Source organism: Dendrobates tinctorius, unplaced genomic scaffold, assembly GCF_039654945.1.
Source record: "Dendrobates tinctorius isolate UK_male_01 unplaced genomic scaffold, ASM3965494v1 ptg000011l, whole genome shotgun sequence".
Lineage (NCBI taxonomy): Eukaryota > Metazoa > Chordata > Amphibia > Anura > Dendrobatidae > Dendrobates > Dendrobates tinctorius.
Window position 1 is genome coordinate 87264438 of NW_027361679.1, and position 25924 is coordinate 87290361.

The 25924-nt window shown below is 46.5% G+C and overlaps 1 protein-coding gene across 8 annotated transcripts in view; it reads right to left on the reverse strand.

Moving 5' to 3' along the window:
- LOC141048597 (excitatory amino acid transporter 1-like) overlaps positions 1-25924 on the reverse strand; it is a 260918-nt gene that overhangs the window by 16905 nt on the left and 218089 nt on the right. For all 8 annotated transcript variants that reach the window (XM_073544341.1, XM_073544359.1, XM_073544401.1 and 5 more), the window contains one exon: positions 14340-14573. In XM_073544341.1, the coding sequence (XP_073400442.1) occupies positions 14340-14573 (234 nt within the window). The remainder of the gene's footprint in view (positions 1-14339; positions 14574-25924) is intronic.

Sequence of the window (25924 nt, forward strand, 5' to 3'; positions counted from 1 at the left end):
GATTACATTTGACCCTTTCTAATATTATGAGAGACTCATTTAAGAATGCGATCAAATTTGTCATATGACCAGAATGTATATCTTTTTGATTATTAAGTATCGTATGAGACCTCTTTGTGATATTGATTCTGTAAGAAAATATACATCTCATTGGTTATATTGTCTTCTATTTCCTAGATAAAATCTTGAGAAAGGCTTTAAATAGCCGAAACGTTGATAATATGTCTGTATAACATTGGTCTCATTACAGCTAATTGTGCCTTTTTTGGATGAATTAAATAACAGATTGAAATTATACTGTGTGCCGATGTTCTTTTTTCATATATATTTTATTTTTTCCTCTGAGCACCAGATTAAAAGCAGTGAGCACCCCGTTTTCCATTATTGCCCACTGGCAAAGACATAAAAAGTCTATAATTTTAAGGGTAGGTTAATTTTAACATTGAGAGATAGAATATCTAAAATATAATCCAGAAAGTATTAAGTTACGTACCGGTAACGGTATTTTTCGGAAGCCCATGACAGCACCACGAGAGAGGGGATCCGCCCTATAGGAACAGGAAACCTACAGATACAAAAAGGGCGGCACCTCTCCCACGCATCAGTTGGATTACAGAGCTTGAGAGGCTACCATGGTTAGTACACAACATATGATATATACAACCTATCTACCCTATTTACCAGAATTATTTTATACCATCTCCCACATAAGGTGATTTTATGAACAATCTTCTAAAGGAGTGCACCCCTATACGTGAACAAGGGAGGGAACTAAGGGTGCTGTCATGGGCTTCCGAAAAATACCGTTACCGGTACGTAACTTAATACTTTATTCGGACTCCCATGACAGCACCACGAGAGAATTACAGAGATGTAAACTAACTTAGGGAGGGACTACAGCCTGCAGCACCCTTAGCCCGAAGGTGAGGTCTGAGGAGGCACCCATGTCTAACCGATAGTGGTTAAAAAAGGTGGAAGGAGATGACCAGGTGGCCGCCTTACATATTTGATCAATAGATACTCCAGCTCTTTCCGCCCAGGATGATGCCATGGCCCGAGTGGAATGTGCCCTCAGATTCTGTGGAGCTGGGCCGCCACCTGCTGTGTAGGCAAGAGAGATAGCCTCCCTAATCCACCTTGCTAATGTGCATTTTGACACTCTGTATCCTTTCCTGGGACCTTGGAAGGATAGGAATAATGTGTTCTCCTTCTTCCAAGGATCCGTGGCTGCTAAATATGTCAGTAAGCATCTCCTAATATCTAACGCCTGGAGTTTCTGCTCTTTAGGGTTGGTTGGATTAGGGAGGAAGGAAGGTAGAACTATCTCCTGTGTCCTGTGGAATTGTGTTGCTACCTTGGGAAGGTATGCTGGATCTGGCCTTAGGATTACCCTATCCTGTAAGAACTCTGTGTAAGGGGGCAATCTGGAAAGTGCCTGTATATCGCTCACCCTACGTGCGGATGTTATTGCTACCAGAAATGCTGTCTTAAGAGATATAATCTTTAGTGAGGCGGAATCTAAAGGTTCAAACGGACTTTCCGTCATGGCTGTAAGGACTAGGTTTAAGTTCCACGGCACGCATCTGTCTTTGTGTATAGGTCTCGATCTGGCCGCTGCTCTGATGAACCTTGCTACCCAATAATCTTTTGCAATATCACCTGCAAACAGGGCCCCTAAGGCTGAAACTTGTACTTTTAGCGTACTTGTGGAGAGACCCAATTCGAAACCTTTCTGGAGAAATTCCAGAATATGTTTCGTGGGAATTCCGTCTCTGATGTCAAAGTGAAAGGTGGACAGGAAGTGTTTCCAGGTCCTAGCATAGATATTAGTGGTAGTTAATTTTCTGCTATTTAGGAGGGTGTCAATTAAGTTCTTGGAGAACCCTCTATCTTTTAATAGTGACCTTTCAAATACCACGCCGTCAAATGAAGTCCCGCTACTTGTGGGTGGCTGACTGGCCCCTGGTAGAGGAGATCCGGAAGGTTCGGCAGTACCCAGGGATCACCTACCGACATGGTCCTCAACCACGCGAACCAGGTCCTCCTGGGCCAAAAGGGGGCAATCAGTATGACTTTTGCCCGATCCTCTCTGATCTTCCTGACTACCAGAGGAAGAAGATTCAATGGTGGGAAGGCGTATGCCAGAGAAAAGTCCCATCTTATCAGGAGGGCATCCACCGCCAGGGGATTTTCCCTGGGGTTCAGAGAGCAGAACAATCTTTCTTTTCTGTTTTTTTCTGGTGGCAAAGAGGTCTACCTCTGGCTGACCCCATCTGCGGACAATCTGGTGGTAAATATCTTTGTTCAAAGCCCATTCTCCTTGTCTTAGAGCCTTGCGGCTTAAAAAGTCTGCTCTTACGTTGTCCTTTCCGCTGATGTGGAGCGCGGTTAAAGATAGACAATTTCTCTCTGCTATCTGGAGGAGCTGTTCTGTTATCTGCATCAGAGCGCTGGAGCGGGTCCCACCTTAGTGGTTGACATATGCTACCGCTACCTGGTTGTCCGAGTGTATCCTCACATGATGGCCCTGTAGGTAGATAATGAGTTTCTTGACTGCCCGTTCTATCGCCAATAGCTCTCTCTGGTTGGATGAGATATCAGAATCAGAATCCCACTGTCCCTGTAACACTATGTCCCCCATATGGGCTCCCCAACCGAAGGAACTTGCGTCTGTGGTTATAATACGGGTTATCTGTGTTATACAGGGCACCCCTGACGCTAGGTTCTCGCTATCAAGCCACCATCTCAGTGATGTAACAGTTGAGGGGCTTAGCCACATCCGACCTTGTAAGGAGCCTCCAAGGGCCCTGCTATTAACCAAGACGTCGTTTTGAAGGGGTCTGGTATGGAACTGTGCCCACCTTACTGCTGGGATGCACGACGTTAGAGAGCCTAACAGGGACATGGCCTGTCTGAGGGTCATAGATGGATTATCAATTGCCCGAAGAACCTGCTCCTGTATCTTTTGTAATTTATCTAGTGGCAGCAGGCACCGCTGAGTCTCTGAATTTAGTACTAACCCTAAAAATTTCTGTATTTTTAAGGGCTGGAGTCGGGATTTCTCGTAGTTTAAAATCCATCCCAGGTTTTCTAACCTGGATCTAGCCTTTTCTATCTGGGATTTACAATGACCCACCGATTTTCCTACAATCAAGAAATCGTCTAAATATGGAATGATTAAGACATCAACCTCCCGTAAGTGAGCCATAACTTCGGCCACTATCTTTGTAAAAACCCTGGGTGCTGCTGAGAGACCAAAGGGAAGGGCTCTATACTGAAAATGACGCACTGTGCCCTCTACTGAAACTGCCACCCTCAGGAACTGCTGGAAGTCTGTATGGATAGGTACATGATAGTACGCGTCTTTCAAATCTATGACTGCCATAAAACAACCTTTAAACAATATTTTTATTGTTGTATTAATGGACTCCATTTTGAATGTATGATTAATCAAAAACTCGTTAAGGGAACGAAGGTTTATAATCGTTCTGAATGTGTTATCAGGTTTCTGGATTAGAAACAGGGGAGAGTAAAACCCTCTTCCCCTTTCAGCTTCTGGAACCTCTACCAGGACATTTTTCTGGCATAGGCTCAAGACTTCCGCTTCTAAAGCCACTTGTTCGAGATGAGAAGATCTTAAGGGGGTTAGTTTAAAGGTGTCCCGCGGGATCTGGGTAAATTCCAACCTAAGCCCGGTGGATATTACCTTACGCACCCAGTCACTATTCGTAATCTGTGACCATGCCGGGAAGAAGGATGACAGTCTACCCCCCACGGGAACTGCTAGTCATTGATTTGGTCTCTTTTGATCTCTCGACGAGCGTGTGAACATATAGCCCGTACCTCGTCTCCTTCTGTCTTCCCATCTGGGCCGATCTCTAACAGGCGAAGAGTTGCGCCTTCTCCCCTGGCCAAATCTCCTTCTACCAAATGGACGACGGTAGGACACTGACGAAAGGTTTGGGAATCTTTTCTTGTCGTCCCCCGCCTTCTCAAGCAGCTCGTCTAGGACAGTTCCAAACAAATATTCGCCCTCACATGGAATCGCACAGAGCTTTGCTCTGGACTGGATGTCTCCCTGCCAGCACTTTAGCCACAGGGCTCTGCGAGCTGCGTTAGAGAGACCTGCTGCTCTGGCGGCCATTCTCACTGCATCCGCTGAGGCATCTGCTAGGAAGGCTGCTCCCTCCTGGATGGTCGGTAGGGCCCCAAGAATTGTCTGTCTTGATGTACCCTGTTTTAGTTGTGACTCCAACTGGTCCAACCAGACCATCATGGACCTGGCCGTGCACGTTGAAGCCACTGCTGGTCTTAAGGACCCGGCCGCCATCTCCCAGGTGTTTTTCAGGAAAGTATCAGCCTTCCTGTCTAGGGGATCTTTAAGGGATCCCATGTCCTCAAAGGGGAGCGAGGATTTTTTTGATGCCTTTGCAATGGCTGCGTCTAACTTGGGGGCTCTGTCCCAAGAACTTACTGCCGGATCGTCGAAGGGGTATCTTCGTTTGAGGGCTGGTGGTAGCGACCCTCTTTTGTCCGGTTTTTTCCACTCTCTGTGGATCAGATCCTGTATCTTTTGATTTAACGGAAAGACTCTCCGCTTCCTCTGTTCCAGCCCACAGAACATGACATCCTGCATGGACAAATGGGACTTGGGCTCCTCTACCTCCATTGTCCCTCTGACTGCTTTGACCAGCTTGTCTACCCGGTCAAGAGGCAGACAAAATCGCCCCGAGTCCTCTTCTCCTGAGGAGGACGAGGGAGATGAAGCCTGGGAGTCTCTGCTTTTTCTCCACTCTACCGAGGAATCAGACTCCGCCGGGACCTCGCCCCTTAGACTTTGCGGCTGGGACAAGGACTTTAGGGTTTCCCTCATTTCTGCCCTGACAATGTCCTTTAAACTCGCCGCTACTGCAGGCGACTCTTCTGCCACCGTCTGCTGAATACAGGGGGGGGCACAATCTTTTGAGGCACGCGTCCGGTAATGGGCATGCACAGAGTGCGCATTCCCTATGTTTATTTTTACTTGTAGCTTTTTTCCCCTAGAAAAAAACACAGAAGGGGGGTCCCGTCACTGAGTGAACTTTCACGAAGATCACTTACCAGTGCCACAATCAAGTACAGGAGATCGAGGGGGATTTCTTTCGGTCGATGCTCCTGTCTGCCTGGAGGAGCTCTTACGAGTGGACTGGTCACTTCGTCCCGTATTACTGTCACGGGACACTTTCTTTTTCTGTTTGACCTACCGAAGGTCATCCAGGGGCGGCAGTGATGTTTGCCGCTGCTGTCGCCCTTGCTTCTGCCGCTGCTGCTGCTGCTCTCGATCACTCTCCATTACCACTGCTGCTGCTGTACACTGCTGCATGTAGTAATGTGGCCAAGGCAAGGTACCCTGCCAGGGTCCCGCCTAAATACCCCTCCTCCGGTCAGCAGTATCCATGCCGCGCCCCTCCCCCCCCTTAACGGGGCTCCCTACCCCAGCTGGCGCCGGACCCGGCGCCATCGGTGTTTCCGATGGGCGCCGCCATTTTGGAATCCTCGCGCATTCGCAGTGGCGCGCTGACCCGGAAGCGCATCCTCCGCCCGCCCCCTGACGTCACCGCTACCCCGGGAAACACCGGAAGTCACACGGGACGCCCCGGGAGCCCCGGAAGCAGCGCCACCCGGTAGCAGCCCCTGCACAGCGCTGCCGTCGTGCCGGAGCCGGGAATCCCCGGGGGGAATATACTTACCGGCGGCGGCCTAATTCCGGAGATGGACATCCTCCGGATGCCGCTCCATGCTGCACACGCCACCGCCGTGACACCCATCCTGGGCCACCGTGGCGTCCTCCAGGAGATCCGCACCAGGCCAAGGTAGGAGACCCCCTGGCTACCGGTATCGGCTGGCCGGCCTGGGATCCGGTTCTTCTGTAGGATCCCGTCCCCTAAGGAACAGGAAACCAACTGATGCGTGGGAGAGGTGCCGCCCTTTTTGTATCTGTAGGTTTCCTGTTCCTATAGGGCGGATCCCCTCTCTCGTGGTGCTGTCATGGGAGTCCGAATAAAATCACATTGTATAAATTATACAAATTTATTTGCATTTTGCAGTGAGAAATAAGTATTTGATTCCTCTGGCAAACAAGACTTACCATAATACTTGCTGGCAAAACCCTTGGCAAGCACAGCAGTCAGATTTTTTTTGTGGTTGATGATGATGTTTGCGCACATGTTAGGAGGAATTATGGTCTACTCCTCTTTGCAGATCTACAAATCATTAAGATTTCGAGGCTGTCGCTTGGCAACTCAGAGCTTCAATTCCCTCCATAAGTTTTCTATGGGATTAAGGTCTGGAGACTGGCTAAGACACTCCATGAACTTAATTGATTATTTTTGAGTAGTCTTTTACTAACTCAACCTCATGGGATTTACCGGACTACAGGGATTAACTGGTGGGGCAGTGCAGCGCTGATTAGGATCACCAGACTTCCAGAGTCCAACAATCTCAGAACCATTACCCTATTGATGGACACGTCACATGACTGGTGACCCTTGCAGGATTGACAGTCCACATTGCAGGCCGGATAGGCATAATAGAAGGAGCAGCGCCTGCCTAGGCCACAGTCCATGGGTTCAGGGGACATATAACACCGGGCGGCTATGCGTCCAGGATTGTGACACCGCCAACAGATCATATCCTTTTTAACAGCCTTAGTGGACCCTTCAGCATGATTGGGATGCCCCCCATTTGAGGGTCTAGCCGCTCTCTGTGGCGAGCCTGCCCCCTTTTGGGTATCCCAGAATGGGGAAGTAGCGAGGTCTGGTTTCCCGAGGGATTTCTCCACAACCTGGTATCTCTCAACCAGGCCAACCAAGTCATCTGCTGCTATGATTGGGTCACCGAGGAGGAGAGCAAGACCAAGCTAAGCCACAGAAAACCAGAGAGGTTGGTAACTAAGCGGATTGCAGACCCCTGATCCTATCCACACAACTAGCAGTAGCCATGGAGTGTACCTACGATGATCCTAGATGCCTCGACACAGCCGGAGAGCTAAATAAGCCTAAAGCAAGAAAGGGGAAATCTAAACTTCCCCAGAGCAGACCCAAAAAGAAATAGATAGCCCCTAAGCATATATTGTCGGTGAGACAAGATGAAAACACAAACTCAGGTAGGAAAATAGACTGAGCAAATGATGGGGCCCACACTAACTAGGCAGGACAGGAAAGGAAAGACATGGTCTGCAATCACACAAAAAACCCTGCAAAAAATGTCCAACACGTCTGATAGAAAAATACTGAAGTTGCACAACTTCGCCCACTATATCAGCATGCTGGTAGATTCTGAAAGCAGAGCAAAAAGAGGCCAATCTAATAAGGGACAAAAACAAACTGGCACAAGCAGTAACATATGGATGGAGAATCAGCACAGCCCCAGCCAGAGCTGGCTGACCACACAAAACTGAAATAGACAAAATCAGATCAAATGTGAACAATAGCAAAAGAACACTTAGCTGAGCATGCAGGGACTGAGCTGGAAACTAAGATCTCAGGAGGCAGGAAAAAATGACCAGCAGGGATAAAGGGAGTCGGCTGTCTTAAATCCAGTCAGAAACTCCAGATTTCCAATCATCCTCCTCATTATCAGGTGGCAAGCCTCTGTTAATCAGATCAGCTCCATTACCTCCAGTAACCACCAGAGGGAGCCCAGAAAGAGAACTCGCGACCCATCTGTCAATGTAACCAGCTCCACTACCTTCACAAGTAACCAGAGGTAGGCCAGAAAGCGAATTCACAACAGTCTGCATTCTGGGGGTCGCCCTGGGCAACTCAAGTCTGTAATGTCTTGGTTAGGGAGTTTACGAACAAACCGCTCGAACAAAGTCAAAAAGTCTTCGACATTATCCCCCGGGTAATTTTCTGTATAGCTCGTCTTACCGTTTTCTGGACATATGCATCATCACCTGGAGACGGAGAGGAGACCGCCGGCCTTACACGAACTGTCTCTGCAAGGAGCTCCATTTGCCGTGTTTGCGCCTCCTGCTGTTGCTTCTGTTGTTGAAGCTGCTGTGCTAACAGCTTATTCGTCTCCTGTTGCGCCAAATTGTATTGTTGACTGGCGAGCTGATGTTGCTGTTGTGCCTGGACGATACGTTTCACAAGCTCCTCCATGCTGCTGGTCGTCGCGCTCTGAATGGTGGATTTCACCTTCAGCCTCTATGCGTGTTCCTGGAACTCCACCAGCACTCAAAACACCATGTATGAGGGGTCGACACGCTTAGCTGCTCCTCCAGGTAGACACAGGAACACTTTGATAGTGAAACACCTACTGGTTTATTAAAGTCAGCATTGACCAAGGCAGGGTTCAGAAAAAAAACAAAAGCAGAGCCTTCCTGGCTTAACGGAAAACAAAACAAAGTTAATCAGAGAAACCTTTCTCTGCAGGTTTCACCTGCAGATGCCTGGAAATATTCTCTGCTCCTCCTGGAGCCACGTGGGATTACTTCCTCAATAAAACACCCAAACTGTCTGTCATGTTCAGGTACTGAACCAGTACCATGTGATGATCATATGATTGTGACATCACTGCAGGTCCTGCTAGTACACATGCCAGTGTCCGCTCTGCAAGAGGGGATGCGGTGAGCACCCATCCTCCCACACTGTGTGCTCACATAAAACCAGCCCATTGTAACCTTAAATTTTACCCTCTCATCACTTAGCGTGCTGTTAAACGTATCATCATTCATACACTATACCAGTGACTTTGTCAATGCAGTCAGAGCCGCAGATGTGGAGCTGGAGCAGAGCCATAGGTACAGAGCAGAAGCGGAGCCACAGGTGCAGAGCAGAAGCAGACACAATCAGATTCACACAAGTACTTACAATTAAGTAACAAGTGTAATCTTGTGCAGAGACAACAGAATAGAGATAGGTGTTGGTACAGATACTGCAAGTTTAAAGAGTAGGAACAAGGCGAGACACAGCAGGGTAGGAAATGCTCCAGACTAGGATACAAACATAGGAAAGGAAACACAGGTACTAGATCAAGATACAGGATTCCGGCCTGGGTATACAGCCCTCAGGGTGGCAGAAACAAGACAGGTAAGATACAGATACAGACCTGGGTATTCAGCCCCCAGGGTGACAAAAACAGGACTGGACCTGGCAACTCAGATGTTGATCACAGACAGAGAGAATGTTGCTCAGGCATACTCTCATTGGTTAAGAAATCTTACTGTAAGTGTCAGGTGCCTCTTGGTAAGACTGGGGAAACATTAGGCATGCGTGCACTGTCTCTTTAAGAATCAGGAAGAGCAGGTGCCACCGACCTAAGCATACAGCCAGGAAGTATGCACACAGCAAGCAGAGGGCACTTGGTTTACAGAATGCAGCACGCAGAGGGCAGAACTCACTGCATGGCCCGGAGTGCTTAGTAAGTCGGTGCATCTGCATGGTGGGATATGAGAAGCCATGCAGTGATGCCAGCAGGGATGTTACAGACGTCCTGTGATGTGAATCCAGGAAGAATCTCAATAATACCTTTTGAATATCTGGTCGTAAGTTGGATTTTTCCCAGTTAATGCGCCATCCTAGATCTTCAAGTGTGTAGATAGTCTTGGCAAGCTGCAGATTGCAGAGAATAGTTGAGTCTGCCACTAAAAGGATATTGTCCAGATATGGAATTACAATAATTCCCTTCTTCCTCAGAAAGGCTGCCACCTCCATCATTATCTTTGTAAAAGATACGTGGTGCTGTGGAGAGGCCGAATGGCAGACACCTGAACTGGAAATGGTGGATTGATTCCTGATGTTCCAGCACAAACCTCAGAAATTGTTCGTGGTTGGGATGGCTGGGCACATGGTAGTATGTGTCTTTTAAATCTAGTGTGCACATGGTGGAATCCTTCCCTATTACTGTCTCCATGTTGATTTTTTTGTACCTGACCCATTGATTTAGGGGTTTCAGATTTATAATGGTATGGTATTTGCCTGAAGACTTTTTTATGGAAAAAAGGTAGTAATAGTGACCCTGACCTATCTCTGAAAGGGGTACCGGACTGACTGCCCCTGATCTTAGGAGGTTACTGGCATCCCCCAGTCTTTTTGAAAAGAAGAGAGACTGGAGTCTGGTGATGTGATACTGTTGAGGGGGGAGATGGGAAAAGTCTATTGTGTATCCTTCCCCTATGGCTCGCAGAATCCGCTGGTTGTCTGTAATGGCCCGCCAATCTTTCAGGAAAAGCTGAAGTCTCCTTCCCACTTCTCTGGCGTCAAGGTCTCCCCAATGGGCTAGAAGAAAACTTGGTGGATCTACCTCGACCTCCCTTGGGGTAACTCTACCTTCCAGTCTTCCCCTTCCACCTGTAATCCTGCTTGTGGGACTGACGGGATCTATTAAAGTAGTGGTACTTTTTTTGATTTTTCTTCTGGGAACCCTTTGTTGTCATTGGTGGCCCCCTCTAGAATGTCATCTAACACTGGACCAAAGACATGTGTGACTGAGAATGGGATAGAGCAGAGCTTGTTTTTCTATTGGCCAACCACTGTTTTAAGCCAGAGGGCCCGTTGTGCAGTGTTAGATAACACGTTACTCCTGGCTGCGAGCCTCTCAGACTCAGTTGAGGCATCTGCCATAAATTGTGTCGCCATTTTTAACATAGGGATGGAATCCAACATAACCTCTCTGGGTTGTTGGATTTTAACTGGGTTGTTAGCTCGTTGACCCAGATGCACATGGACCTGGCTACCGAGTTGGTGGCTATGTTAGCTTTAATAATGGCCGCTGAAGATTCCCAACTTCTATTTACTAATCCCTCTGCCTTTCTGTCCATAGCATCCCAAAGGCAGGAAAAATCCTCAAAAGGTGTTGAGATATTTTTTGCCACTTTGGCTATGGGAATGTCAACCTTTGGGATTTTTTCTCAAAACTTGACCTCCTCCAAATAAAATCCCTGGGAATGACTAGTCATTTTTCTGTATCTTCCCATTCCTCCAGGATCATTGCTAATATATGCTGTATTCTCAGCCCTCCAAACATCTCGTTCTGTATCGTGTGTGGAACCTGAGCCTCCTTGATCTTCATGGTAGCCTGTGCAACCTTTAAAAGATGGTCTGTATTTTCAGATGAGAAAAAAATACTTCTTCCTTTCCTCTGAGGTCATCTGAGGAATACTTTCTTCTTCTCCCCCAATGTTCTCATCTGAATAATAAGAATATGCGTATGCCTCCTCTGAAGACTCTTCCATCTCCCATCTGACTGTCTTGTGACGGAAAGTACTCTGAGCTGGTTGTGATGGTAGAAGACTAGCAACAGTGCTTTCATCTTATTCCCTAGCATGGCCCGCATGTCTGTTAAAAGCGAACTGTTCATCCTTAATTAAGGAGTTTTGGAATACAATCTGCACACAATTGCTTTTTGTATGACTGACAGTTTAGCGTTGCATGCCGGGCACCTCCTTTTTTTTTCCGAAAAGAGGATCCTGATCCTAAGGGATTCCCCCTGTCCTATTTAAAAGATAGAAAAATTGTGTTCTTTTAGCTATAAGGTTCACCCTCATGGCAATGGATCAAGGTCACTATGGGGGTTACTTACTCTGCCCAGTGACTGTTTGGCTTGTGCTTCTGAGCTAGAAGGCTTAGAAATCCATTGTTCAGACTGTGCACACACACCCTCTGACAGCACCCTTTTGTAGGGTTTTACCTTGTCCAAGTAGGCTTCATACTTCACCCATAGCATTTCCTTGTGTTCCATGGTGAAACGCACACTGTGCCGTCCCGATACGCAGTATCCTTCTAAATCTGATATGTATTCCATGCTGGCTGAAATGCATGCACATCATCATCAGGTGTCCGGGGCCGGAAAACGCATGAATGTATGCATGACCTCAAAGTTCGGCCAGCAGCTGCAGCGTAACGCTGACAGCCCTCCGCAGAGGGAAGAGACGAAATCGGGAGCCACAACATGCTCTACCGACTGGGCTGAGGGAACCCCGACCAGTGAGGTATCAGCCTGGAGATTCTTGACAGTGGGAAGGGAAGAGATCAACTCTCCTCCGATCTGAGCTCCCAGGTAAATCTTTGTGCCTGCTGCACTTCTTTCTGTGCTCTGTCCTACTAGGGACAGGAAAAACACTGAGGGTCAGAGGTGGAGGGGAGGATTTTAAACTTACGCGTTTCTTGTCACTAGAGGATGAGTAGGACTACCTTCTGTCGTGCTGTCATGAGGGCCATCCTGGGAAAAATGGTTTTGTAAATTTTGTTGGAAAAATGTGAATAACTGGCCAACTTTTAAAATTGTGCTTATATAAAGAAGACATGTGGGAAATATAATTTATTAACCATTTTGTGTTTACGGCCATAAAAGTTTAAAATTTTTGACAAATTTCTGATTATTTCACAAATAAACGCAAGTCATATTGCACAATTTTATCACTATCATGAAGCACAGTATGACACAGAAAAAAATCTCAGAATCAAATGGGATCCGTTGAAGCGTTCCAGAGTTTTTACCACAAAGTGACACTGGTCAGAAATGTAAAATCTGGCCTGTTCAAGAAGGTGGAAACAGGCTTGGGGGGTGAAAGGGTTAATCTATGTGATGTATCCAGGAGGCTGTTAAAATAAATGTTTTTAGATATTTGACACCATCATGGATTACTATCTATTTACTGAATGGTTATTCTAGCACATAGTGAGTTCATATTAATATGTTTACTATTTAAAGGGTGGTCTCGCAATCACAACTTACCGTATTTGCTATCCCTAGGATAAGTGATAAGTAGCTGATCACTCTCCACAGATTACGAAAATGAGGGTCCTCATATCCCATTTCAATTCTGACAAGTGTCAAAAAGTGACACTGGTCAGAATTATAAAATCTGTCCTGGTCATAAAGGTGAAAACAGGCTTGGGGGGGTAAAGGGTTTAAGAAGCCCTCAAACTCGGCACTCATTAGCTATAGTAATTACACCTTTTTGAACTAGTTACCTCTATAAAAGACACCTGTCCACACACAATCACACTCCAACCTCTCCGCTATGGCCAAGATCAAAGCGCTGTCTATAGGCATCAGTGACAAAACTGTAGACCTGCACAAGGTTGGTATGGGCCACAAGACAGTAGGCAAGCAGATTGGTGAGAAGGCAACTGCACAATTATTAGAACATTTAAATAATTCAAGATGACTGTCAATCTTCCTCGGTCTGGGGCTCCATTCAAGATCTCGCCACGTGGGGCAATGATGATTTTGAAAAAGGTCAGGAATCAGCCCAGAACTACATGAAAGGACCTGGTCAATGACCTGAAGAGAGCCGAGACCACAGTCACTAGCGTTAGTAACACACTATGTCGACATGGATTAAAATCCTGCAGGGCACGCAATGTCATCCTGCTCACACTAGTACATTTCCGGGCCTGTTTGATGTTTGTCACTGAACATCTGAAAGATCCAGGGGAGACATGCGAGAAGACCATGTGGTCAGATGAGACCAAAATACAACTTTTTGGTACAACCCAAAGAACACCGTCCCAACCATGGAGCATGGTGGGGGAAACATCATAATTTGTTTTTTTTTTCTGCAAATGGGACAGCATGACTGCACCGTATTGAAGTGAGAATGGATGGGGTCAAGTATCGTGAGAATTTGACCAACAATCTCTTTCCCTCAGTAAGAGCATTGAAGATGGGTTGTGGCTGGGTCTTCCAGCATGCCAATGACCAGAAACACACAGCCAGGGCAACGAATGAGTGGCTCCATAAGAAGCATTTCAAGGTCATGGAGTGGCCTAGCCAGTTTCCAGACCTGACCCCAATAGAAAATCTTTGAAGGGAGCTGAAAATCAATGTTGCCCAGCGACAGCCCCAAAACCTGAAAGTTTGAAGAAAATCTGTATGGAGGAGTGTGTGCAAACTGGGTGAGCTACAGGAAATGTCTGACCTACTTAATTGCAAACAAAACTTTCTGTAAGAAATATTAAGTCCTGTTTTTGTATTGTATCGAATATTTAATGCAATAAAATGCAAATTTAATTATGTAAGAATCAAAAAATGTGATCTTCTCAATTTTATTTTTTCTTAGGATCCTGTCTCTCAAAGTTGAAGTGTACCTTCGATAAAAATGACAGACCTCTCCATTCTATGTAGGTGGGAAAAATTGAAAAACGGGCAGTGTATCAAATACTTCTTTCTACCATTGTATGTACAGTGTGTTCTATACGTCATGAAGAGACCATGTTTTGGAACAACTATTTCTGAAAATTTGCAGTAAATTGAAAAATATATTAATATAATTTAGGCCCTATACAATTACATCTAGCAATAGATTAGCATATGGTTCCGACATGTCTTACTTTGTCACAATTACGTACCTTGATGACGTCCCCAATGCAGTGATTAGAGCCTGTAGTAACCCACCAATGAATGGCCAGGGGTTCCTCCGAGTAACAATGAAAAATAATAATGGAAGTACAACCAAAGCGTGGATGAGAAGTCCTATTATGACAGTGATTGTGTACATTCCAAGCTGTCCCCCCATAACTAAGAGATCGTCCATTTCAAGGATTTTTCCTGAGATCAGAAACAGAATTCCAATAGGAGCATACCTGTGAACAGTAAAAGAATTCATTGCATGTTATTATACATTTTGGATATAATAAGCTATAATAGAACTAGGTATTTGTAACACTTTAACCTTTAACGTACACAGACATTTTTTGGAATTTGCACATAGAATTTTTCCTCCCCTTGTTCAAAGGCTTTTTCTTACGTGATGAATTGTAGTTTTTAATTACACCATTAATTTTAGTAAATACTTGTATTTTCTAGCCACAAATATATTCTTCATCTTGTTTTTCAACTCTGCACCAGATTCGCTAATTATAACTTACGAGAAATTATCTCAAATTGAGCCAGAATTCGTATGATACTTTTTAGAGGAAATGTGCCATTTAGTGTTTGGGCCTGTGTGTGGGTGGCTGGGTATTTTCTTTTGCGTTCCAATGCCTAGGGTAGGGACAGCTAAACACTGTGCTGTGACAAGGCATTGGAAGTGATTAATAATCGTGCTTATGAATGTGCAACGACAGGTGTAGGGCAGGAGGCATCCACACCTGCATCATGGACTGGAAATTGGCAATCACGTAGCACAGTGGAAAAGGCAATGGTGTCACCAGCAGACATCGATCGTGGGCCCAAAAGTTTGGCCAACCTAGTCAGGTGCTTTGATGTGCCGAAGCATGCTTGTCAAGCCCCTGCTGATTTTGGTGTAGGATCGTGGGCCGACACTAATGAAAAGACTGGAGTCAGACGCAGATGCACGTTCAATCAGGTCTTCTTTATTGGTTTTCTTCTCCGACATCCACAGCAATACGACAGCTCCTGCACACTGGCCTGGGTACCTGTCACCTCCTCCTTCTCCTATTTGCGACAGCCCCCTAGGTTCTTTCACTGTGGCTGCCGTTAGGCCCACGGCCACAGCGCTTCCCCTGGTCGAGTCCGTCCACTGCAACACTTACTACCTCTTTGGTGTCCAGCCGTCCAGTACCTTAGGCGTCCTCCGTCTGCAGCTGTCCTGTCAGGGCCACCCCCACTGTCTGACTGTCTCTGGGACTCTCCCTCCTTTTATTCCCTTTCTCTGGAATTCCCCTTCTCAGTCCCCGTAACTCCGCCCACCATGACTTTGCGTTTCCTAGCTTCAGCTGCTGTTAGGTCCTTTACTCACTATCTTGTGTCTCCCTCTAGTGGCCAAAACTCAGTACTACTCCGTCTCTAATTACTCCTTGCTGTTTTCCCCATACACATATACAAGTTATAATAACGCATTATACACAGCACATTTTACATTTTATCTTTCTTCCATCAGACAGGTCCACATATCAGTCCACCCTCCTACATACTCACTTTCCTTTGACCATTGTCGTCCCCGACAATTCTATAACTTTCATTTTTTTAGAACTTCCCCACTTTCTTTTGTCTGTGTGGCCGGTTGCTGAGCAGAGCCCAGAGCACTCTAGCTCTACACTGGGTGCTGGGCAGAGCCGGGAGCAATTAAGCTTTGAGTAGCTGACAGCTACTCGCAGGCACTTCCGCCCCTATGATAATCTCAATTCATTGGGGTAGGACCACCCAGACTCCTCAACGGGTACTCTCCCCCCACGTATCTTACACTTCTGAAACCATCTTTGATTGGAGTAGGACCGCCCGGACTCAACAGGTGCTCTACTCTACTTTTCCATTCTTTCAGAACCATATTTAGTTCTATGGTCGAAATGACCGAGGCTTTCATGGAGCCTACCAGGTCACCGTTTTCCCCCCCTCCTTCGTTTTGGGTATCTCCCACCGAGGACCTGACCTGTGGACCGCTGTCTGTTCCAAACCACAAACAGTCACATACATTTTATCATGGCAGGCATTTTCACATATTTGCGTCCTAGACCTGTTTGAACATTTTTCTGTGCAGCACTTTTAACTCTTGCAATATTTAAATATACAAGGTTTCAACATTTTACCACCTTTAATAACTACAACACTTAAACTCCTTTTGTTCACCATATTTTTGACATTTCTAGTTTTTATGTCTTCAATTATTTACTAAACATTTTCAAACATTACTAAAACATTGGCGAACACCAGAGGGCCCCCTTCCTTTGTGGGAAGTACCCCCATTACATCCCTGCTGTGTCAGGAGACAGGGTTTCTTACCCCGAGGGGACGCGGAACAGTCCCCATGCTGTGCAACAGCGCGCAGCAGTCCGGCAGTCCGTTTGCTTCAGCGGTGCTCCGGGCCGTCTCCTGATGGCCGATCTCCTCTGCCGGCAGAAGGGATCTCCACAGCCGTGCAGCCCCCGGGATGTCTGGCAGTCCCTGGGCCAAGAGTGTCCTTAGTGCCTGAGACCCAGGAGTCCGCCTCCCCTTTACGGGGTTTTATATTATTCCGGGTATACGATCACAGCCACTGCATAGTAGCTGTGGGGACAGTACTCTTTGTAAAAGGATACCCAGTCCGCCATCTGCAGGACCCTCCCATGCTTGATGGAGGCCATGTTGAGGTAGACTTTGTGGCCAGTCTCTGTCTCTTTAATGAACCCGTAGTCCCGCTCAACGTTGGTATAGTCGAGCCTCCTGTGGCTCCGTGGGGCAGACATGGCGGTTTCCCCCTTCTCATGGAGGACTGCCCAGATCTCCTGCTCCTTGGACTTTTTTTGGGCAATAATGTCAGCGATCCAGACAGACGACCCCGTATAGGCCGCGGACCCGCTCCATGCCGATGACCCGGGACGGGGAGAGGCTGGGCAGGGAGGCTGGGGGTCGATGGCGCGGACGTCAGCCAGCCCAGCATAGGCCGCGGATCCGACGGGAGCCGGTGGTGCTGGGCGAGGGGAGGCCGGACGGGGAGACTGAGGCTCAGGAGCGCGGACCTTAGGCCTGGCACCCCCTTGGGCTGGTGAAGTAGGAGAGGGCGGAGCTGGGCAGAGAGGCTGGGGATCGATATTGGGGACCTAGGGCCTAGTACTCGTACGGGGTGGGGAGGCAGGAGCTGCCTGCGCTGCCGCCGGCCAGGGCGGGGAGGCGCTCACCCTCCCCAGAGCCAAGGCTTCCTTCCGGCTGCTCCGCAGCTCCTCCGGAAACTCATGCACCCTAGCGACCAGAGTTTCCAAGATGTCACCGGCACCGGCCTTCTCCTGGCTGGGTGGGCTCGATGTCACCAGCCTCTACCCGCGGGAAGGGCCCCGCCGTTCCTCTGCTGCTTCCGGTCCCATAGCCTGGTGTCCGCTGCTGTTCTTCATCCCGCCGTCCGGCAGGACCAGTCTCCAGGCCCTATGGTTCCGCAGGGAGTGTCAGCGGCAGTTTCTCCAATGGCTGCTTCGGCATGGCCAGTGCTGCGGGCGGGCACGCCTCCACTCTCAGCTTTGCAGGTCCAGCCGTCGGCAGCTCCAGCTCGGTCCTGGGTTCTTCTTTTCGGGTAAGTGTCCGATACATCAGCAGTGACTCCCTGGCACAGGTGATTCAGCGGGCCTCGACCTCCCACCGCCATCTCCACTCCACACGTCCAAGGCCACGGTAGCTGCAGCATCGCATCGTGTCCGTTGTCCCGGAGCTCAATGGTGCCAGACAGCTGCACCCAGCCTGGTAAGCAGTGTCACTCCCGTTCTAGGGTGGGGCCTCCGTCGGCCTCTCCACCCATTTTCCAGCGTTCAGAGGAAAGGGGTGATTGTCACTCGATGAACACCGCTCCCCCCAGGGGCGGGCTCGGCTTAGCTGCCCCCGATAGTCCAATGTCCATCCCGACGGTCACCATTTCTGTTGGTTTGCAATTACTTCTTGCTGTTTTCCCCATACACATATACAAGTTATAACAAAGCATTATACACAGCACATTTCGCATTTTATCTTTCTTCCATCAGACAGGTCCACATATCAGTCCACCCTCCTATATTGGTATGGCACAGGTTGCAATTGTCAGAGAGAAAATATGGCACTCCCAATCAGGGTCAGGTGCCCGGATAGGATCCTAATCCGTAATATAGAGGCTCTAAGAAGAATCCGGCACTCCGAAAGGAGTATAGTGAAGAAAATTAGACTTTTATTACAGTGGTCCATAAAGATATTGTGTGTCATATGTGACTTTTTGGTCAGTAGATGTTTATCAAATGTGTCGTGGCACAAAGTGTGGGAAAGGAAAAAAGCAGGCAGCGCTGTGTGTATGGGCAACATCTGACACCAGAGCATGGATGCTCACAGGTTGCAATTGACCATTCTTTTATTGTCCACACTTTCTTTAAAAAGTGACATACTGGGGAACACCTAATCCTTGGCCTGGGAACTTAACGTGTGTAGGTGCTCTGTGGAACAGTTGCCCAAGTTCTCCATCTGGCCAACCACTGCCTCTTCCTGCCTGTTTTGGTGCTGTGGATCCCTCCCCCACTACACTGCTGGCCTTGGTCTGCATGGCAACTTCCCAGGTTGGGTCAGTGACTTCATTATCCACCGCCTCATCTTTCACTTCCTCGCTCTGGGCCTCCTGACTTGTTGACTGAACAACATCACTTGTTGGTAACTGTCTTATCATCTACATCTTGAGAAACTAATTACTGTTCCCCATCATCGTCTTCTGACTGTGGCTGCTTTGGGCATCACTGCACACAATCTCCTGATCTCCTCATGTCCCTCTTGAAGGGCGAGAGGTAAGATTAAGTAAGTGGAGTTGTAAAGAGCTCTTCGGAGTGTTTGTGTGTGGAATCACTTGATTCCTTGGACTTGCCATGGTGCGAAGAAGGAGCATCAGGGTGAGGATTATGTAGTCCAAATTCTTGGCTTGTGAGACTGGACTGTGTGGAAGACAGGGTGGTGCTGGATAACATACCGGATGCATTATCTGCCATCCAACCGACCACATGTCCACGCTGTTCTGGCTTCAAGAGTGTTGTTCTGCGCCCCCATGCAAAGTGAGACAGGAAGCTAGGTCTCATGGTTGAGCGTGATTCTTTTGCTACCACAGCATGGACAGTTTCACCTGGCCCACCGCCTCAGCCTCTGCGTGCACCATCAGCATCAAATCCACTTCACCATCCCTTACTGCACGCATTGCACATTTTAAATTAGGTATATACTGTATTTATATCCTTACAAACTTTCCAGTATTAATATGGAAAAGAACGTTTGTTTTAAGGTTGCAGCAACAGTATACCTATACAAGTACTGCAATAGCAATATTAAACCCTGCCTTTATGCCTCTAATCCAAAATGATCCCTCATCCACCTGAATGCAGGTAACAGTGGTTATACTAGAGAAATGACAGTATGAAACCATGAAAGAACCATGAAAGAACTTTTCTATTAATGGTGCAGCAGAGACATACAAGTACTACAATAGCAATATTAAACCCTGCCTATATGCCTGTATTCCAAAACTATCCCTCCACTGAATGCATGTAACAGCAGTTTTACTAGAGAAAAGAAAATATGTAGCCCTGAAAAGCATATTTCTTTTACTGGTGCAGCAGCGGTATACAAGTACTACAATAACAATATGAAACACAACATATATGATTGTAATCCAAAACTACTTCTCCACTGAATGCAGGTAACAGAAGTTTTATTAGAGAAAGGAAAACATGTAGCCCTGAAAAAGGACTTTCCTTTTAATGGTGCAGCAGCTGTATACAAGTATTGCAGTAGTATTATTAAACACTGCCTAAATGCTTGCTCTAATATAAGTTCTCCCTTCTATAACCACTCTCCCTGAACCGCTTCCTGAGGATAGTGTGCAGAGCAATTTGGCCCTGGATCTTTTATAAGACCCCTGATACAATGCAGCCGACCAGAGTAATGCCAGAAGACAACATGACTACATCATTACCGTGTATGTCAGGCAATTCCCGCATGTTTATTGGCTACCTATAAGGGCACAAAAAATATGGGACAGGGACTTGAACATGGTGCTCGAGCACGCGCGATACTCGATTGGGTAACGAGTAGTGTTGAGCATTCCGATACCGCAAGTATCGGGTATCGGCCGATACTTGCTGTATCGGAATTCCGATACCGACTTCCGATATTTTTTCAATATCGGAATTCGGCATCGGAATCGGAAGTTTAAAGTTGATTGACAGACTGACGTCATCATGATGCGCGGTGTGTGCGCATCATGATGCACCGTCATTTCGGGCCTTCCGGGGGTCTCTGCCGGCCTGCCGGGGGGCTGTGCCGGCCTGCCGGGGGGCTGTGTGGCCTGCCCGGGGTCTGTACCGGCCTGCCGGGGGGCTGTGCCGGCCTGCCGGTGGTCTGTGCACCCTGTGGGGGTCTGTACCGGCCTGCCGGGGGGCTGTGCCGGCCTGCCGGTGGTCTGTGCACCCTGTGGGGGTCTGTACCGGCCTGCCGGGGGGCTGTGCTGATGTCCGGGGGTCTGTGCAAGCATCGTCCGATGGGACTACAAGTCCCATCGGGCGATGCCTGCTACCATGACAGTGATTGACACATTAGCCAATGATGGGACAGTAGTAGTCCCATCATCCGGCTAATGTGTTAAATGTTAAAAAAAAAAAAAAAAAAAAAAAATACTACATACATACTACATGCATGCTACATACATACTACATGCTACATACATACTACATATATACTACATACATGCTACATACATGCTACATACATACTACATGCATGCTACATACATACTACATGCTACATACATACTACATGCATGCTACATACATACTACATACATACTACATATATACTACATACATACTGCATGCTACATACATACTACATACATACTACATACATACTACATGCATGCTACATGCATACTACATACATACTACATGCATGCTACATGCATGCTACATACATACTACATGCTACATACATACCACATACATACTACATACATACTACATACATACTACATGCTACATACATACTACATATATACTACATGCATGCTACATACATACTACATGCTACATACATACCACATACATACTACATACATACTACATGCATGCTACATACATACTACATATATACTACATGCATGCTACATACATACTACATGCTACATGCATGCTACATACATACTACATACATACTACATGCTACATACATACCACATATATACTACATACATACAATACATTCATACAATACATACATAGACATACAGTACATATAACATAGAGTAACTTACTTACCAATACTTGTCACATTGTTCCCCGAAGCCATTGTCTTTTCCGGAATAAATATTAACATAACAAACCACAAAAATACTCACCCACGATCCGAAGCAGTCCACGAGTGTGTCCCACGACGATCTTGGGTAGAGAACTGCAGCATCAGATGATGCTGCCGTTCTCTACGGGCTGCAGGAATCCAATGACGGAAGGTAGGTATCCTTCCGCACTGTATTCCTCCGCCACTTAAAAAAAAAAAAGTCCCTAGTCTCACTTTATGCCATTGCTGCGTGGGAATTTCCCACACAGCAATGGCATAAAGTGAGACTAGGGACTTTTTTTTTTTTTTAAGTGGCGGAGGAATACAGTGCGGAAGGATACCTACCTTCCGTCATTGGATTCCTGCAGCCCGTAGAGAACGGCAGCAACAGCTGATGCTGCAGTTCTCTACCCAAGATCGTCGTGGGACACACTCGTGGACTGCTTCGGATCGTGGGTGAGTATTTTTGTGGTTTGTTATGTTAATATTTATTCCGGAAAAGACAATGGCTTCGGGGAACAATGTGACAAGTATTGGTAAGTATGTTACTCTATGTTATATGTACTGTATGTCTATGTATGTATTGTATGAATGTATTGTATGTATGTAGTATATATGTGGTATGTATGTAGCATGTAGTATGTATGTAGTATGTATGTAGCATGCATGTAGCATGTAGTATGTATGTAGCATGCATGTAGTATATATGTAGTATGTATGTAGCATGCATGTAGTATGTATGTAGCATGCATGTAGTATATATGTAGTATGTATGTAGCATGTAGTATGTATGTAGTATGTATGTAGTATGTATGTGGTATGTATGTAGCATGTAGTATGTATGTAGCATGCATGTAGTATATATGTAGTATGTAGTATGTATGTAGTATGTATGTGGTATGTATGTAGCATGTAGTATGTATGTAGCATGCATGTAGCATGCATGTAGTATGTATGTAGCATGCATGTAGTATGTATGTAGCATGCATGTAGTATGTATGTAGTATGTATGTAGTATGTATGTAGTATGTATGTAGCATGCAGTATGTATGTAGTATATATGTAGTATGTATGTAGCATGTATGTATGTAGCATGCATGTAGTATGTATGTAGCATGTAGTATGTATGTAGCATGCATGTAGTATGTATGTAGCATGTATGTAGTATGTATGTAGTATATATGTAGTATGTATGTAGCATGTAGTATGTATGTAGCATGCATGTAGTATGTATGTAGTATTTTTTTTTTTTTTTTTTTTTAACATTTAACACATTAGCCGGATGATGGGACTACTACTGTCCCATCATTGGCTAATGTGTCAATCACTGTCATGGTAGCAGGCATCGCCCGATGGGACTTGTAGTCCCATCGGACGATGCTTGCACAGACCCCCGGACATCAGCACAGCCCCCCGGCAGGCCGGCACAGCCCCCCGGAGCCTGCACAGCCCCCCGGCAGGCCGGCACAGCCCCCCGGCAGGCCGGCACAGCCCCCCGGCAGGCCGGCACAGCCCCCCGGCAGGCCGGCACAGCCCCCCGGAGCCTGCACAGACCACCGGCAGGCCGGCACAGACCACCGGAGCCTGCACAGACCCCCTGGCAGGCCGGCACAGCCCCCCGAAAGGCCCGTACAGACCCCAGAGAGGCTGTACAAGGGCAGGAAAGGGTTTTTCTTATTCCGATACCGGAAGTCCCATAGACTTGAATGGGACTTCCGGTATCGGAATCGGCGATACCGATACTTTTTTTAAAGATCGGCCGATACCATCCGATACGATACTTTGAAGTATCGGACGGTATCGCTCAACTCTAGTAACGAGCGTATTCAAGCACCCTGATGCTCGATCAAGTATCGAGCATGCTCGTTCATCGCTATTCACCGGTGTCTCACTAACTATAGAGATAAGCTGCTGTAGGAGATTATTCTGATAAGTAAAACATTCAGGAGACAGGTGCTGACCCCTGCACGGCCAGCATCAATACTCCAAATGCATAGGTTCTGTTATAAATGCAGCTGAAGGCAGGAATATACACTGGAGAAAGAAGGAGTTTGGAAGTCACGTACTATGTCTTGAAAAAGTATTCATACCCTGTGAATTTTTCATTCCACATTTTTTCACTTTACAACCACAAGCTTAGATGTATTTTATAGGGATTTTATGTGATCTACCAATAGTATTTGTTAAGTGTAATAGAAATGATACATGGTTTTCTAAATATTTAAAAAATTTAAACCTGAAAACTCTGATACACATTTGTATTTCGAACCCTGTAGTCTGACACCCTAAATAAAATCCTAAGCGACCAATTGCCTCTAAAAGTCACCTAATTAGTAAATTGAGTCAACCTGTATGTAATTTATTTTCAGTGTAACCACATCTGCTCTGTGAAGGCCTCAGAGATTTGTTTGAGAACATTAGGAATCAAACCAAATCATGAAAACCAAGAAATAGACCAGACAGGTAGTGATAAAGTTATGTAAAATAGTAAAGCAGGGTTAGGTTAAAAAAAAAATAGCCCAAGCTCTGAACATCTCACAGAACACTGTCCAATCCATCATCCCAATTGCTGTCCACCTAAACTGACATCCCAAGCATGAAGAGCACCAATTACAGAAGCAGCCAAGGGGCCTATAGTCACTCTGGAGATGCTGCTGAGGTCCACAAATCAGGAGGAAGAATCTGTCCACAGGGCAACTATTAGTTGTATACTGCACAAATCTGGACTTTATGGAATTGTGGCAAGAAGCAATTTTTGAAAATAAGCCATAAAAAGTCCCATTGGCAGTTTGCAAAAAGCCATATAGAGGACAACTACCATGTGGAAGAAGGTGCACTGGTCAAATGAGACCAAAGTAAAGCTTTTTGGGCTAATTCAAAACACTGTGTGGCAGAAGACTATCACTGCAAAAAGACCATCCTAACAATCGGTGGCAGCATCATGCTGTGAGGATGCTTTTCTTCAGCAGGTACAGGGAAGTTTCTCAGAGTTTGAGAAGATGAACGTAGCCAAATACTGGGTAATCCTAGAGGAAAACCTGCTAAAGGCTGCAAAAAAATTGAGATTAGGATGAAGTTTCACCTTCCAGCAGGACAATGACCCTAAACATACCTCCAAAGCTACAATGGAGTGGTTTAAATTAGGGGTGGGGAACCGCAGGCCCACATCTTGATGGTCACTGGCCTTTTAATTTCTTATTAATCTGCAAGCACATGCACTCAGCATTCACTATTGAATGCTGCCTCTCGCTTCTGCCCCACAGTAGAAGAAAGTAGCGTCAGAGTCTCCTGTGAAATTTATATCGCAGCCCCATGTCTCCTGTGACATCTATGCCACAGCCCTATGTCTACAGTGATGTCTATACCGCAGCCCCATCTCTCATGTGACGTATACACCGCAGCCCCTTGTCTCCTGTGGTGTCTACACAGCAGCCCCATGTCTACTGTTATGTTTATACTGCAGCCCCATTTCTCCTGTGATGTGTATACACCACAGCCTCATGTCTCCTGTGTTGTCTATGCACCAGCTCCATGTCTCCTGTGTTGTACAGTGGGGAAAAAAGTATTTAGCCAGCCACTAGTGATGGGCAAGTATACTTATTCTGCCCATTCTGTGCAGCAGGATATTTTAAGTGCTGTTCCAGCTATCGCCAGTAGGTGTCATAAGTTGCCCTTCTCTTTCTTATTCATGTGTTTGGAATCTTCTGCTTTCCTTAAATGGTTAACTGTTCAGAACCGCCCTTCTTCCTTCCCTGGTCAACAACACGTAACCATTTTCAGTTAGTCTTTTGAGTAGCTCACACCTGCTCAGCTCTCTGCAAAACCACTGCTTATAACAAGCGGATTCCGGTAAGGTTAATGCAATTATGAGTTATGCATCTGTGTTAGCAGCCATAATGCAGCCCTCCATGATAATAATAATAATAATCTTTATTTTTATATAGCGCTAACATATTCCGCAGCGCTTTACAGTTTGCACACATTTTCATCACTGTCCCCGATGGGGCTCACAATCTAAATTCCCTATCAGTATGTCTTTGGAGTGTGGGAGGAAACCGGAGTGCCCAGAGGAAACCCACGCAAACACGGGGAGAACATACAAACTCCTTGCAGATGTTGTCCTAGGTGGGATTCGAACCCAGGACTCCAGCGCTGCAAGGCTGCAGCGCTAACCACTGAGCCACCGTGCTGCCCTCCATGATGTTTGCAATGCACTTTCAGCTTCTGTAATGCTATTTTG